Source organism: Podarcis pityusensis (assembly GCF_964106645.2).
Source record: "Podarcis pityusensis genome assembly, chromosome: 8".
In the NCBI taxonomy this organism is placed as follows: domain Eukaryota; kingdom Metazoa; phylum Chordata; class Lepidosauria; order Squamata; family Lacertidae; genus Podarcis; species Podarcis pityusensis.
Window position 1 is genome coordinate 23,509,268 of NC_138033.1, and position 16,120 is coordinate 23,525,387.

At 45.9% G+C, this 16,120-nt stretch overlaps 1 protein-coding gene across 3 annotated transcripts in view; it reads left to right on the plus strand.

Moving 5' to 3' along the window:
• Positions 1–16,120, plus strand: part of CATSPER4 (cation channel sperm associated 4) — a 34,689-nt gene that overhangs the window by 3,500 nt on the left and 15,069 nt on the right. For 2 of the 3 annotated variants that reach the window (XM_081015757.1, XM_081015758.1), the window contains exons 3-10: positions 2,988–3,131; positions 5,548–5,649; positions 6,999–7,096; positions 9,185–9,305; positions 9,685–9,818; positions 12,477–12,669; positions 14,190–14,404; positions 14,959–15,121. In XM_081015757.1, the coding sequence (XP_080871883.1) occupies positions 2,988–3,131; positions 5,548–5,649; positions 6,999–7,096; positions 9,185–9,305; positions 9,685–9,818; positions 12,477–12,669; positions 14,190–14,404; positions 14,959–15,121 (1,170 nt within the window). Of the gene's footprint in view, positions 1–2,987; positions 3,132–4,030; positions 4,143–5,547; positions 5,650–6,998; positions 7,097–9,184; positions 9,306–9,684; positions 9,819–12,476; positions 12,670–14,189; positions 14,405–14,958; positions 15,122–16,120 lie in introns of those variants that run through there. The other variant, XM_081015759.1, reaches the window with a different exon arrangement.

Below are 16,120 nucleotides of genomic sequence, written 5' to 3' on the forward strand. Positions count from 1 at the left end.
CGACTTCACACTCAGAAAAACATTGGCAAAACAGGGGAACAACCAGCCTTCCTCCAATTCCCACCCCTACCTAAGACACACACATGCTCACTTTTAAAGGGAGTTAACAAACTGACAAGGCAATGATTCAGTGTTTATGTGACCTTAGTTGGAGTCACAAGATTTTGCAGCTGTTGCATTGCATTGCATTGTATTGCATTGCATTGCATTGCATTGCATTGCATTGCATTGCATTGCATTGCATTGGTTTCCTTTCCCCGGTACAATTTATTCTTTGTAAAATACATTTTCTAATGAATACAGTACAAATACTAACAGTGGCCAAGCCAGAGTCGGCTCAAGATGTTTTGCTGCTTGAGGTGAAATAAAAGGTGGTTCCCTTCCCCAAGGCACAGACAGAAGCCAACTGGGTTGGTAAAAGGTAAAGGGACCCCTGACAATTAAGTCCAGTCACAAACAACTCTTGGGTTGCCGCGCTCATCTCGCTTTACAGGCCGAGGGAGCCGGCGTTTGTCCGCTTCTGCAGACAGTTTTTCCGGGTCATGTATCCAGCATGACTAAGTCGCTTCTGGTGAAACAGAGCAGCGCACAGAAACACCATTTGCCTTCCCGCCGCAGTGGTACCTATTTATCTACTTGCACTGTGTGCTTTTGAACTGCTAGGTTGGCAGGAGCTGGGACCGAACAACAGGAGCTCACCCCGTCACGGGGATTTGAACCGCCAAGCTTTCGATCGGCAAGCCCAAGAGGCTCAGGGGTTTAACCCACAGCGCCACCCACATCCCTCAACTGGGTTGGTAGCTGACTATTACTCCAATAGTGGGGAAGGGCAATGCCTTCTACTGCAGTTGAGGGCAGCAGTCTAGCCTAGGGAGTACATAGCACTACAGCTCTGGACACTGCACAGACATCAGAATCTGCCACCTGAGGCTGCTGCCTCACTCTGCCTCATTGCAGGGCTGGCCGTGGGCCAAGCAGATGTCCATGGGAAGCTTACAAGCAGGACATGAGCTGGTGTTCCCCAGCATTCATAGACATGCTGACTCAGATACTGGAAGTATTGCACAGCCATTGTGGGATTTTAATGGGCTTCGTAAAACCAGAAACTCAGCGCAGGAGCCCCCGATCATCTTCAAATGCAGTGTCGGTTGAGTCATGCATGTTTCCTCCAGTGTAAAAAAAAGAAAATAAAGGATATAAACAAACATTTTCAAGGACCACTTGGTTTGATCTCTGGGTTTGCTTTACAGTAAAATCTCCTTTATTACTAGACCAGCTGGAATCATTTAACTCTTTTGCTAATACCAAGGTGGTTCTGTTGCCTTCCCTTGCCGTGTTAAGAGCTAAACTCTTGTCAACATGCCTATTATTCTGCGAGACATATTATGCAGCAGATTATATTGATGATAGGAGCAAATATTAGACTTTTCCCAATGTTGATAATATTTAATTGGATTGAGGACGATGTGTCTGCAGAACAGATATCTTAAAAAAAAAAAGTCTTATTGAAGCCAGAGTAGTATGGGTGAGAAAATGGAAATGCCCTTGTGTTGCATCTATATGGGATGGCTACTGAATAACCTAGAATCAACGGAAATGAAGAGGCTGAGGCAGTCCATCAGAGGAATGACACCGCCTATACAGTGGTACCTTGGTTCCTGAACTCCTGAAATCGTTCGAAAACCAAGGCACAGCTTTCTATTGGCTGCAGGAGCTTCCTGCACTCAAGCAGAAGCCACGTCGGATGTTCGGCTTCCGAAAAACGTTCACAAACCAGGACACTTACTTCCGGGTTTGCGGCGTTCAGGAGCCAATTTGTTCAACAACTAAGCCATTCAAGAACCAAGGTACCACTGTAATACGAACTTGGTTGATTGGTGGTCATACTTTATAAATTATTGTAACACAAATCTGAGAAATATTAGGCTTGAAATATGTTCATTTATGTACATAAAATTTGTGGAACTCTCTAAATAAATAAATAAATAAAATAAAGAAGAGATCTTCTTTATGCAGCTCTTAAGTGCATTGCACTATTTTGTTTTATTTTATTTTTTAAAAAAAGGTTTGCTCAGCTTCTAGCTGTTGTTGGGCCCAATACGTCAAGTTAAAAACAAAACAAGCTAAAAACAAACAAACCTTGGACTGAGAGGGTGAGGCAAATAAAACTGTTTTCAAAAATGCTTTAGAACCACTCTTGAACACACCAACTTTTGAGCAAAATCTAAGCAGACCACCTTTCTCATTTGTTTATTTATTTATTACACTTATAAACCTCCTTTTCCTCCAAGGAGCTCAAAGTAGCACCCATGGTTCTCCTTTCCCATTTTATCCTCACACAAACCCTGTGAAGTAAGTTAGGCTGTGAGGCAGTGGCTGGCCCAAGGTCAACCCAGTGAGCGTCGTGGCAGAGCAGGGATTTGAACCCTGGGCTTCCAGGTCAGAGCCCAGCACTCTAACCTTTACACCACACTGGTTAGCGACAAAGGCTACATAGGCAAAGAAGATCCATGTAGGTAACTAAACAAGATTCACTGACGCTCCAAGGTTTCTGTTTTGTTTGTAAATGTAGCCATTAGGACAAATCTTGATTCAGGGAGAAGTTCTACTTGGTGCGAGCTCAGTTGTCATAATCGGCTCTTGAAGAGTCTCCTAAGGTCTTGCCTTCCCAGGAACCGCTGCAGCCTCCACCTGCGCTGTAGTATCGCCCACCTTCTGTCTCCACCATCTCAGGAATAGCCACAGCTCCACCCGCTGCCTCCAAAATAGCCACCTTTGTATCCACAGGAAGGTCTCCCTGCATGATCACCTCTGATCTGAGGCCCATCACCAGACTCTCCATCAGTAGTGTAGTGATAAATTCAGAAGGGATCATGCTACAGAGAAAGACAGAATCAGGCAGAGACGGGAAGGTGCAGTTCCTACATTTTGAGTTCCTATGCCCAGCCTGACTGACACCCCCACAATTCTGCTCTTCCCCACAACAGGATGACTGGGACGTGGAAGAGTTTATCTCGAAAACATGCATGGGGACATTCCTCCGTCATCCAGCCTTCAGGCTGCTACTGGCCAGCTTCATCATCCTCAACGCCATCACTATTGCTGTGCGAACAGAGCCAACATTAGAAGAGGTGAGTTTTGACACACCAATCCAGTGCAGGGCCAAAGGACCACCAAGTGTTAAATGGGCACAGCACACCATTGACTCAGCCTTATTCCCTCTTTGTTATCCCTTTGACTCTCTATTTCAGTGGTAGGGAACCTGTTGCCCTCCAGATACTGCTGGACTACAACTCCCATCATCCCTCACCATGGGCTAAGCTGGTTGCGACCGATGGGAGCGGGAATCAAATAATGTCTGCAAGGCCACAGGTTCCTGAACCCTCCTCTGTTGACCGGGTACCAGTGGACTGTATGAGTTGCATCCAACTATGGCTTCCTCAGAGTAGACCCATTGCAATTAACAGAGCCCCCTATTGGCACTCTACATTTAATGCAGTCTCATGCCACTTTAAACATGTATAAAGATAAAGGTAAAGGGACCCCTGACTATTAGGCCCAGTCATGGCCGACTCTGGGGTTGCGACGCTCATCTCGCTTTATTGGCCAAGGGAGCCAGCATACAGCTTCCAGGTCATGTGGCCAGCATGACTAAGCCGCTTCTGGCGAACCAGAGCAGCGCACGGAAATGCCGTTTACCTTCCCACTGGAGCGGTACCTATTTATCTACTTGCACTTTGATGTGCTTTCGAACTGCTAGGTTGGCAGGAGCAGGGACCGAGCAATGGGAGCTCACCCCGTTGTGGGGATTCAAACTGGCACGTCCTAGGCTCTGTGGTTTAACCCACAGCGCCACCCGCATCCCTTTAAACATGTATGGCTTCCCCGGTATGGCTTCCCCCAAAGCATCCTGGGGAAAGTAGATTGTCATGGGGGCTTCTGAGAATTGTCAGGAGATGCCTATTCACCTCCCTGAGCTACAATTCCCAGAGTTCTTTAACAGTCACACCCTCTTCCCAGGGAACTGAGATTTTAAGGGCCAGATAGAGAGGTCTGGAGAGCCACAAATCCTGGGCCTGAGGTTCACCACCCCTGAGCTACACCTTCTGTTTCAACGTTGTATCTGAGGCTTTAGGGCACAAGTGGGGAACCCTGCTCAATTTGGAGGCCATGTTCCCATTTTGGGCAACCTTCCAGGGAGCACACAGCAGTGGTAGGTGGGGCCAGAGTCAAAAGTGGGTGGAGCAACAAATGCAAATCTTCTAGACAAGGTCACACCCCCTCCATCTAGTTCAGGGGTCAGCAACCTTTTTCAGCCATGGGCCGGTACACCATACCTCAGACCATGCGGGGGGCCTGACTATATTTTTTTTTGGGGGGGGGGGATGAACGAATTCCTATGCCCCACAAATAACCCAGAGATGCATTTTTAATAAAAGGACACATTTTACTCATGTAAAAACATGCTGATTCCCAGACCGTCTGTGGGCCGGATTGAGAAGGCAATTGGGCCGGATCCAGCCCCCGGGCCTTAGTTTGCCTACCCCTGATCTAGACAGGCAAGAAAGCTCAGGGTTCAAGGACACATTCCAGCTAGGCGAAAACACCCAAGGAGGATGTGAAGGAGGGCTGGCAAGGGGTGTCATCTGGAGAGAGGGGTTGTGGCTGAGTTGTGGCCTGGGCTGAGTCCAGAGGGCCAGACTGTGAAGCTCGGAGGGCCGCACCATACCGTACAGGATCCTGCACCATACACCTCACAGTGAGAATGAGAAACATGACATGGAAAATGCATATCTGCTGCTGCCTTTGTGTTGGAAGAAAGACCTGCTTCCTGCTGCAAGGCCCATTTTCACCTGGCCTAGGGGCCCAGACTCACTCTGAATAGCTAAAAGAGGCTCATGGGAGGCCACTGGGACATTGCTGGAACAAACCTTGGGTTGGGGCAAGTGGCTAAAATGTTTTCAAATGTTTTAAACGGTTATAATTTTGGTTCCTCTGTTCCATTTTTGTCAGGTTGGTGTTGGTTAAATGTTTAGTTGGGATTGGTGGTTACTTTATTTTGAATATACAGTGGAACTTCGGAAGCCAAACACCTTTGAACTTGAATGTTTCGGCTCCCAAATGATCAAAACCCAGAAGTGATTGTCCCGGTTTTCGAACAATTTTCGGAAGCCGAACGTCCAGTGCAGCTTCCGATTGGCTGCAGGATGCTCCTGCAGCCAATCAGAAGCCACACCTTGGTTTTCGAACTGTTCTGGAAGTAGAACGGACTCCTGGAATGGATTCAATTCAAAAACCAAGGTACAACTGTAACTGTAAACTGGTTGTTGTTGGTGGTGGTGGTGGCTTTTATTGATTTGTTTGTTGCTTGTATAGGATATCTTGTTTTTTAATGTTTGATGTTTTGTTGTGTTTTATATGTTGCAAGCCACCCAGAGCCAGATGGGCACGATATAAATTATTTTATTATTATTATTATTATTATTATTATTATTATTATTAATCTAGGGAGACTGCCAACTTTGTTCTTTCCTTCCTCTACTGTAGAAATATTTTGGGTTCTTCTCAGCCATAGATATGATTGTCATGTCTCTCCTTTTCTGCGAAGTAATCCTCAACTGGTACTATGGCTTCTCCTTATACTGGAAGGTGAGAACAGGGCACCTGCCTCAGTGCATAGATCAGCTTTGTCTGCGGGTGCTTAGTTACTCTCAAGAGAAAATAGGGTGTGGTGGCTGCTTGAAAAGGCAAATTCCATGCTAGGGATCCTTAGGAAAGGAAAACAAAACGGCTGACACCTTAATGCCATTGTACAGATCTATGGTGCAACCATGTTTGGGGTACTGTTCTGGTCGCCTCACCTGAAAAAGGATATTGTGAGTTTGGGAAAAAGTTTCAGGAAAGGGCAACGAAAGTGATCAAGGGGACTCCCCTACAAAGAATGGTCTCAATGTTTAGAACTTTTCAGTTTAGAAAAAGGGCACGTAAGAGGTGATATGAACCCTGGTCTCCCAGGTCCTAGTCCAGCACTCTAACCACTAGACCACACTATGGCTTTACGCTATGCTAAGGCGTGCAGAAAAATGCATACTGTATATTAAAGGGAAAATGCATTTAAAATGCATTATAATAGGGGAAATTGCAAAACTACATATAAGATGTGTGTATTAAGAGAAATTTGTACTAAAATGCTGGCGAATTTCACACTGACTTAAAAAATAATAATCACAAACTGATGCGAAATGTGGAGAGCTGAAATTAAGATGGGGAAAATGACAACTTGAGATAAACTGACATATTATCCCACCCCTATGCCCAACATCATCCTGAGGTTCTTCAAGGAAGACAGGTATCACAGGAGTGTGCCGGTCAGTAATAAAACAGTTCAAAGATAGAGTAAATTCTTTATTAACAGATTTGATTGAGTGTCAGGCCTAATGAGCAGAGCAGCTCATTCCCGATGGCCTTCCTCCATGAAAATCAGTTGCCAAGACTTTTTCCAAGCAATCAGAGACAGCAGCTTCATGCAGCCAATATCGCCTCCACCCTTTCCATGCCCCTTCCGGTTCTGGGAGACATGGGGGGGGGTCGCCTTATAGTAGGAGAGGGAGACACCCCTGACTCTTTGCCAGCCTGACTCATCTCTGCCTATTGGCCTCCCACATCCTACTCTCCTGCTTCAGCTTCTGCCTCTGTTTCTTGACTGCTCTCTGCCACAGACTCTCCCAGCTCACTAAGCCCTGTCACTTCTCCAGCTTCCAACACCTCTTCTTCCCAATCTTCTCCCTCTTCTCCCTCTGACCACTCATTGTTGTCCCGCCGCCACTCGCCGGGCTCTGAAACTTCTTCCCTAAGGGGTTCCCCAGCTGGTTCCCTCCACCATTCCACTGCATCCAACCAGTCCATGACAGATGGGATATAAATGTGGGAATTAAAATAAATACATTCCTTTGAGATATTCCATATGACAATTCATTGTTCCCTGTTTCTTAACTCAGGATGGCTGGAACATAATAAATTTTTTCATTATGCTGCTTCTGTTCCTTGGCCTGATCTTTACCGCACTGAATGACAGAACAATTGTCCACATGCTCAGGTAGGAATGGAGGGCTGCCTTTGTTCCCAAAATTCTTAGGAGGTGTTGTTGTTGTTGCTGCTGCTGCTGTTGTTGTTATACTCCTAAAGGAGCCCAGAGCACCAAAAAAGGGGGAGAGCAGCAAAACAATATTATTAGAAATAAAAATAAACATCTAAACGTGTTTAAAATCAATGATACATCCTTGTAGCTTGAGATGTAAGAAGGAACCGTCATTTTCTGTTCTGCTCTGTTGTCATTGCAAACAGCTCCGTTTCCTTTCTGCTGCAGTTCATATTGTGCTAAAAATGACGTTATGCATCTTGCTGCCCACTGTGCTGAGCTTCTGTAACTTACATTGTCATTATATTACAGTGGTACCTCAGGTTACATACGCTTCAGTGTCGGAGCCAGCCGTTACAAATGGCGCAGTTTAGCATAAAATAAAGACACAGAGAGCCAGCAATATTTTCAGGATGGTATGAGCAGCTCCTTTCGAACTTCTCTCTCCTCCCGTAGCTTTTTTATTATCCTTTGTCTCTCTCCAGCCGCATGGCCGTTTGCCAATGTCTCCCGTTACCTCATCCGGTCAAGGCTTTTATTACACCCATCACCATATAGGGTCATCACTGCCCAGAGGAAACACAACTCCATTTAAGGTCAATACATTCCAATACATTGTAAAGCTCAGAGTGCTGGTCAGCCGAGGTCAGCGAGGCACCAGGTGGCGCTACAAGCCTTTTTCCATGACTTCCTGGCTCCCACACTTCAGGTTACATACGCTTCAGGTTACAGACTCCGCTAACCCAGAAATAATGCTTCAGGTTAAGAACTTTGCTTCAGGATGAGAACAGAAATCGTGCTCCGGCGGCGTGGCAGCAGCGGGAAGCCCCATTAGCTAAAGTGGTGCTTCAGGTTAAGAACAGTTTCAGGTTAAGAACGGACCTCCGGAACAAATTAAGTACTTAACCCGAGATACCACTGTATTCTGCCTCAGACATTTTCAGTGCCAGATAAATGCAGCAGAAATGGCAGGGAGGGTAACGTAATCCATGATGCATTGCTTTGCGGATTGAAAGCCACAGCAGCAAATGCCAAAATTTGGTGAAATGCATTCACCAAATTGAGTTCTGTTCTGGACAATGGGATGAATAAGCGAACACCAGCAGTTTCTGCTCCTGTTTCCGTTTTGGGCAGAGTTCTTCCACATGCCTACTCATGTCCCATGATTTCAAGGTTACAGGGAATAGTTTTTTGCTCAGCCGTCAAGCACCTGGGTGAACAGGGGAGCTTTTCAATTTCTACTGAATGTTAATCATGAGGGAGACAGATGCGCCTTACCAGGCAGGGCATTCCACAAACGGGCAACTGCCACTGAGAAAATGTGGGCTGCATGCTCCATTCATCCTCTCTCATGAGGTCTGCACTCTGCACATGGTAGAGAGAGGTTGGTCAGATGATTTGGCCTAACACTTAATTTAGCTCTTCATCTAGGGGTTGCCCATAGTGAGAAGGGGATGTTGGACTCAATGGGTCATTGGCCTGATCCAGCAGGCTCTGCTTCTGTTCTTACATCACTTCTGAGCAAGTGAGTAGTGAGATGTACGTTTCCGAGCACAATTCAAAGTGCTGGGGCTGACATTTAAAGCCCTGAACGGTCTTGGCCCAGTATACCTGAAGGAGTGTCTCCACCCCCGTCGTTCAGCCTGGACATCCATCTCTGAGGGCCTTCTGGCACTTCTCTCACTGCGAGAAGTGAGGTTACAGGAAACCAGGCAGAGGGCCTTCTCGGTAGTGGCACCCGCCCTGTGGAACGCCCTCCCATCAGATGTCACAGAAATAAACAACTATCTGACATCTAAAGGTAGCCCTGTTTAGGGAAGTTTTTAATATTTGATGTTTTATTGTGTTTTTACTATTCTGTTGGGAGCCGCCCAGAGTGGCTGAGGAAACCCAGCTGGATGGGTGGGGTATAAATAATAAATTCTTCTTCTTCTTCTTCTTCTTCTTCTTCTTCTTCTTCTTCTTCTTCTGTCCTACATGCAATCTGTGTGCCCTGCCCCTGAGCTTTAAATGCACACACATTATTATTATTCCTCTGCTTTCCAGAGTCATGAGACTGATGCATGTTTGCACCATGGTGACTGGTCTGGCACGGATGATCCAGGTGATCCTGCAGTCCATTCCTGACATGGCTAACATCATGATCCTGCTTTTTGCCATCATGCTGGTGAGATGCTGTCAAATTCCTCTTAAGTCAGGGAGCGGTGCATGGGAATGAACTGAGATCCCTTCTGTCTCCTACATGTTCCTGCACCCACTCAGTGCTCCTTCATTTTGTTCTTTCACCGCTGTCTTTTCTTTTTCATTTTGGCAATCCAGGCATATGTATGATGTAGGAATGAGGGATAAAACCAGTTCTGTTTGCTTTGAAGTTGACCCGAACCAATTCACACTTCGCAAAACAATACGTAAACTGAAACAAAGGCAACTTCGAAAGTTGCGTTTTTCTGAGTTTTTCAGTGCGGCTCACCAGCAGAGGAATGTGTAGAAAAATGCCAGTGCTAGGGTAAAGTGTGCCTAAAAACCGTTGCTTTGTCCTTTTGCAGGTCTTCTCTGTGTTTGGTGTTACCCTCTTTGGAAGCACGGTCCCAACGCATTTTGGGAATATGGGGACTGCTTTGTACTCCCTGTTCATCTGCATAACGCAGGATGGGTGGATTAACATATATGACGACTTTGAGTGAGTAGCTTGCAAACCATGCTCAGCCACAATGAACAAGGGTCACTGGTCTTCTCGGTAGTGGCACCCACCCTGTGGAACACCCTCTCATCAGATGTCAAGGAAATAAGCAGCTATCTTATTTTTAAAAGGCATCTGCAGGTAGCCCTGTTTAGGGAAGTTTTTAATATTTAGTGCTGTATTGTTTTTAACACTCGATTGGGAGCTGCCCAGAGTGGCTGGGGAAATTCAGCCAGAAGGGAGGGGTATTATTATTATTATTATTATTATTATTATTATTATTTCAAACAAGAGGAAGTAGTGAAACCAGATGCCTGCAACTTCTCCAGCTGCAGTGAAACATGCATCTCCCATTTTGGTCTCTACAGCCACAGCAGGTGCTGTGAATCTCCAACAGTTTAACTCTACTTCTGATGGTGCACACTTCTGCTGTCTCTCGAGACAGGCGGATGCCAACAACTGGTTCTTCATTCCAAACGAGAGGAAGGGCATCATGCCAATAAATGATGTTCTGAGTTGCAGCCATGTTAGGCTCAGCATAGTCTATGCTGACTGGTAGCAGTTCTTCAGGGATTCAGGCAGGGAGCATTTACAGCTTTACCTGGTAATGTCAGGAATTGAACCCAAGACCTTCTGTGTACAGAGCAGGTGCTCTTCTACCAAGCCCTTCCTCAAGCTTACTGTCCCCTATGGTCCAGTAAAATCAGAAGAAATCCTGGAAGAAGCCAGCAGGTGGGACCCAGACTAGGTTAGTCCAACCAGGACTGGCCCTATCATTAGATAGAGTGGGGCAGTGGCCTCACATGGCAAATAATGGTGATCATGGATTGTGAGATTTCTGCCAAAGAAGCCAGGTTTTTGCCCCCATCATAGGAGTCAATTCCTAGGGGCCGTGGGGTCTTACGATAAAATATTATAATACATTATATTATAATATTATATAATATATAAATATATAAATACATTCGTACCTTCGTTCTCAAATGGAATCTGTTCCGGAAGTCCGTTCGACTTCCAAAAATGTTCAACAACCAAGGCGCAGCTTCCAATTGGCTGCAGGAGCTTCCTGCACTCAATCGGAAGCCGTGGAAGCCCTGTTGGACTTCCAACAGGTTCCAAATAACTTTTGCAAACCGGAACACTCACTTCCAGGTTTGCAGCGTTCAGGAGCCAAAACGTTTGAGTTGCAAGGCGTTCGGGATCCAAGGTACAACTGTGTATTATATTTGAGGTGGTCCCCTCACATATTTTATTGTATTCTAATATAATATATTATAATACAATGAAATATATACCTTCCCCCAAGTTGATGAGTATTGCTGTTCAAATGGTATGTGTGCACTGTGTCATGTGATCAGTTATGTGGGGCAGGGCTTACCTGCCTCCCCCCATATTTTGTTCAAGCTGGTACCCCTGACCCCCATTGACGGTGGCTAGTTGCAAAAGAGGGACAGGGCTTCTGCACATTTAATAATAAGCTATATCTGCTGAAATTCTCTCTTCTCAGCAACTTAAAGGGGCAGGAGACCTGTCTTCTTTTTTTCACCGGGCCATTCTAAATGCATCCCAGATGACATTTAGGCTGGCAGTGAAAACATTCTCCTCCTGGGTGGCTTTGATGTTCATAAAGAGACGACTGAAGGCCTTAACTCTGCTTCTTTTGATTTTAAAGTTTTTAAAACTTTTAAAGTATTTGCTTTTGTTACTTGACGGCCATTTGACTTGATTTCGTTCTTTTATGTAAATTGCTGCATTTTTTGGAGGGAGTTTCCTTTTTTAGTGTTAGAAAAAGAAGTATAAAATTGATTTGATGAATAGTAGAGGGCTGGTCCCAGGCTCATCCACACTGACCTTTTGCCCCATGCTTTCTAGGCACAAGTCTGTGCTTTCCTGGTCCATGCCGAAGTGCTCTTCTCTCCTTTTGTCCCACTGCTTTCCCCAGGAAAAGCTGCTCTTTAATGCTGAATCAGAACAAACAGCAGTTGGGGTTCCCCATGGATTGCTGAGAATGTTGAAGAGCTAGTCTTCACTGGGAAGTAGGGGAGGTGGGTGAAGCTCTTGGATGCAGATCGGAAAAGTACAGAGCTGCGCCTAGGAATCGCAGAGGAAAATTAGTCTGGATGAACCTTCAGACTGACATCAGAGCCCTAGATCAGGAATGAGGAGCCTGGTGCCCCCCAGACACTACTGGACTCCAAATCTCATCAGCCCCAGCCAGCATGGCCACTAGTCATGGGATGATAGTCTAACAATATCTGGAGGGCCTGCAAGGTCCCCATCCCTGGCCTAGAGAGAAAAGGATATGGGAGCCATGGCCCCATCCTCAGAGTAGCGGCAAAGGGTTCCCGCCCACCCGCTTTGGTGATGAATGTTATGTACTGAAGTTCTCACCCTGGGCCAGCAGGGGAATACTGTAGATAGTTTTCACTCAGGTCCACATATGCAAATAAGGGATTGAAAGTGACGTTCAGTGATTGGATGGTTACAGAAAATGGTTACTGTTGCGTTCTAGTGGAGCTCTATATAAGCAGGCTGGCTGAACCCTTCAGTTCAGTTCTGTTCTGGCCTGTGAATAAACAAGAGCTGTTTGAAGAATCGCTGTGTCGTCTGATATGTTCACCCACAACTTAACAATGGCATTCCTTCTTTCCTTTACAGAAAGGAAGGTCTTGCTTTGGAGATAGGCGGGGCTCTCTATTTTTTCATCTTCATCACATTTGGGGCCTTCATCTTTGCAAATCTGCTTGTGGCTGTGGTGACGACAAACCTAGAACGGTCTGTAAGTGAATACAAAGAGAAGAAGCAGTTGGAAGCTCATATCCCTGTCAATATGACCGACGCTGGAATGGATGTGAGTATTAATTCAAGGGCTGGAGAGGGAAGCCAGGTGGGAAATTGGCACAGAAAGATGCCATTTAGGAGCCTAAAAAAGTAAAAAGGCCTCATTCGCCAGCATTTTACTAATACAGTATACCCATTTTGGCATGGATTTTTGTTTAATATTGATTTTTTTTGTATGCTTTTTTTGCATGTATACACATTTTGCTTTTTTTTTGCAATATAGAAATTTTGGTATGCAATTTTGTTTAACATAGACTTTTTTTTGTCTGCCTACTATACTTTTTTGTATGCAATTTTGCCCAACGTGCACAGTTTTGCCTAGCCACTTCCCCCAATGTAAAACATGTTATTTTCACTAATATATCCATTTGTAGGCACACTGTCCCCTCAAAGATGCGTTTTTGTACACATTACTCAAGCAGAAAAGTACATTGAAAAATTCAGAGAAGTGTGAGTTTTGAAGAGTTGGCTATGTTTTGGATTGCATATTATTTTGGAAAGTGCAAACTACTTAGTTTCAACTTTCATGTGAACTGAATTTCAGCCCTATCCCAACTCTCAACTTTATTCAGTTTGCCCTTCAACATCAATAAAACAGACACAGTTATATTGTCTGAACCATTAAAAAAAATATTTGCAATCAGTCCTGTGGAATTCTTTGATGAAAACCCTAGGAAGGAAAACTTTACCACTATATGGTTGTTCCCTCCTCAGGGTTCCAAGTTTCTGGTGTGTGATTCTCATGGCTGCCAGCCAATGTGGTGTAGAGGTTAAAGTGTCAGATTAAGACCTGGGAGATCATTGGCTCCCAGTACGTTTCTGAGCACAATTCAAAGTGTTGGTGCTGACCTTTAAAGCCCTAAATGGCCTCGGCCCAGTATACCTGAAGGAGCGTCTCCACCCCCATCGTTCAGCCCAGACACTGAGATCCAACACCCAGGGCCTTCTGGCAGTTCCCTCACTGTGAGAAGCCAAGTTACAGGGAACCAGGCAGAGGGCCTTCTCGGTAGTGGCACCTGCCCTGTGGAACGCCCTCCCACCAGATGTCAAAGAGAACAACAACTACCAGACTTTTAGAAGACATCTGAAGGCAGCCCTGTTTAGGGAAGCTTTTAATGTTTGATGCATTACTGTATTTTAATATGTTGTTGGAAGCCGCCCAGAGTGGCTGGGGAAGCCCCACCAAATGGGCGGGGTGTAAATAATAAATTAATAAAAATTAATTAATAATCAAGGTTCACAGCCTCACTCAGCCAGGAAACTCCCTGAGTGACCTTGGACCATCCAGTGCCTCTTAGTCTGACTCTACTTCATAGGGTTGTTGTGAAGATAAAAATGGGGAAACAGAGACCCACATATGCCACTTTGAGCTCCTTGGAGGAAAGATGGAATATTGAATGGAGTTTTGAAAATTTTTATTTCAATCCAGGGAGACACCAGGGGAAAAAAGCTCAGTGGATTGGGATGGCCCCTGTCATTTTATGACACTGGAACAAATACAGGGACCTAACTATATTCCTCCTTGAGCAGGAAGGCAGTGATGATGATGTTGAACCAAGTCACCAAGAACCTCTGCATGTAAGAGAGGTCATGCGTGCTACACCCATGGTGCACCACCAGAATTTGCTTAGCCTTGGAAACTTGGGCAACCTGAATGAAGGCACCTGCGAAGAACTCTGCGTTGTCCTGGAAGCAATCCACGAGAACCTGAAGGCGTACAGGGTGATCCGGGATGAGATTGACCAGTAAGTCTTGCCTGTTCTCCTGAAGGTTGAGAAGCACCTCAAATGTCACTTCCTAACTGGAAGAGCTGACTTGACCCCATCCCCAAAGCCAGAGTAAGGCAACCTGGTGGCCTCCAGGTGTTTGGTGGACTCTAACTCCTAGCAAACCCAGCAAGCAGGGTCAGTGGTCCAGGATGGTTGGAGTTGTAGTTCAGCAGCATCTGGAGGACACCCCACTGACCCTTCCTCTTGAGCTCTGGCCCATCCCGGGGAAATCTGTGATCCTGTTACTTTTTTCTTTTTCTTTAAAGCAGCTAAAGTGGGTGGAGCAAACTGGACCAGGAGTGCAGCAGAGGGAGGGAGGCTTTTAAATTCCTCCCTAACTGCTTCCCTGGCCTCCCCTTCCCTGGCTCCCAGGAGCTGCTATTAGTCACACATATCTCACGTGTCAAAGGCCAAGGTAAAGAGATATGTCTTCAGCATAGAATTGAAACTATAGTGAAGGTGCCAGGTGCACATCTTCGATGGATGAAGCAACTCTCCAGCATTCTTTCTTCTGTGGTTACTCTCCACAGAATAGTCGATGAAGTGAGGTCCATCAAATTCAATGTAGATCAGGAGCAAGAGGTGGTTCTGCGAAACATCCGTGGATCTAACATCTCGGAGAGTATGCTTAATGCGGATCCCATGCAACCAAAGGGTGGCGATGTTCTCAGTGCAATGTTTAGCCTGGAAAAGGTATGGTTGCTTTTTCATGCCTTTGAAGGCAATGCGGGGAGCAGGTCATTCCACATGAATCAACATTACTTCTATCACAAATCATTCTCCTCGCTCAAGGGCAGCCAAGGTGCTGCCTTCCATTTGTCATTGGGCTCCAACTCCCATCAGGCCCTGTCAGGGCCAGCCCACCCATAAGGCAAGGTGAGGTGACTGCCTCAGGTGTCAGGATCCACAGGAGCAGCAGATCTCAATGTAGATACTCATGCCCTCCCTCCTTGCTCCTGATGTAGATATTCACTCACCCCTTCTTCCCTGGGGGGAGAGGACACCATTTTGTGGTCCACCTCAGGTGCCAAAATGTCTTGGGCCAGCCTTGGGCTCTGTGGTGGGTCTCGGGAAACTGATAAAAAAAACCAGAGCTTGCAAGACCAAAGTCCTAGAGGAGTAGAAAGGAACAGGTTGTATGTCTTGCACTGTTGGAAAGGGACTGGGAAGCACTTTTGTCTGGCGAGCCATTATGCCAACAGGCCCATCTCTTGGCATCACACAGCACAGGTAGGTTCAAGCCTATCAGAAAGCAGTAGGACTTGAATGCGCTCTGAACAGAAACAGCGTGGAAGGCAAGAGCTGCTACCAAGGAGCTATCAGGAGTGCATGGCTTAGAACACATTCCCAATTGTCGCTTTGCACAATTGGGGCTGTTTAAATTTGGCGCCCTGTTGTTTTGGCCAGCCTTTCAGGCCAAATTTGGCCCATGGGCTGAAGGTCCCCCTCCCCTGCGGTAGAAATCCTGTCCTCAAACCCAGTGGGCTTCAGACAGCCTGCCCAACCACATGCCACACTCTTTGAACCCATTTGCACTCTTCATCTAGAGCAGTATCATACTGCTTTAAAGAGCCATGGCTTCCCCCAAATAATGCTGGGAACTGTAGATTGTCACGGATGCGGAGAGACACTTATTCCTCTCATGGAATTACAATCCCCTGAGTGATTTAACAACTAGTCCCTCTTCCCAGG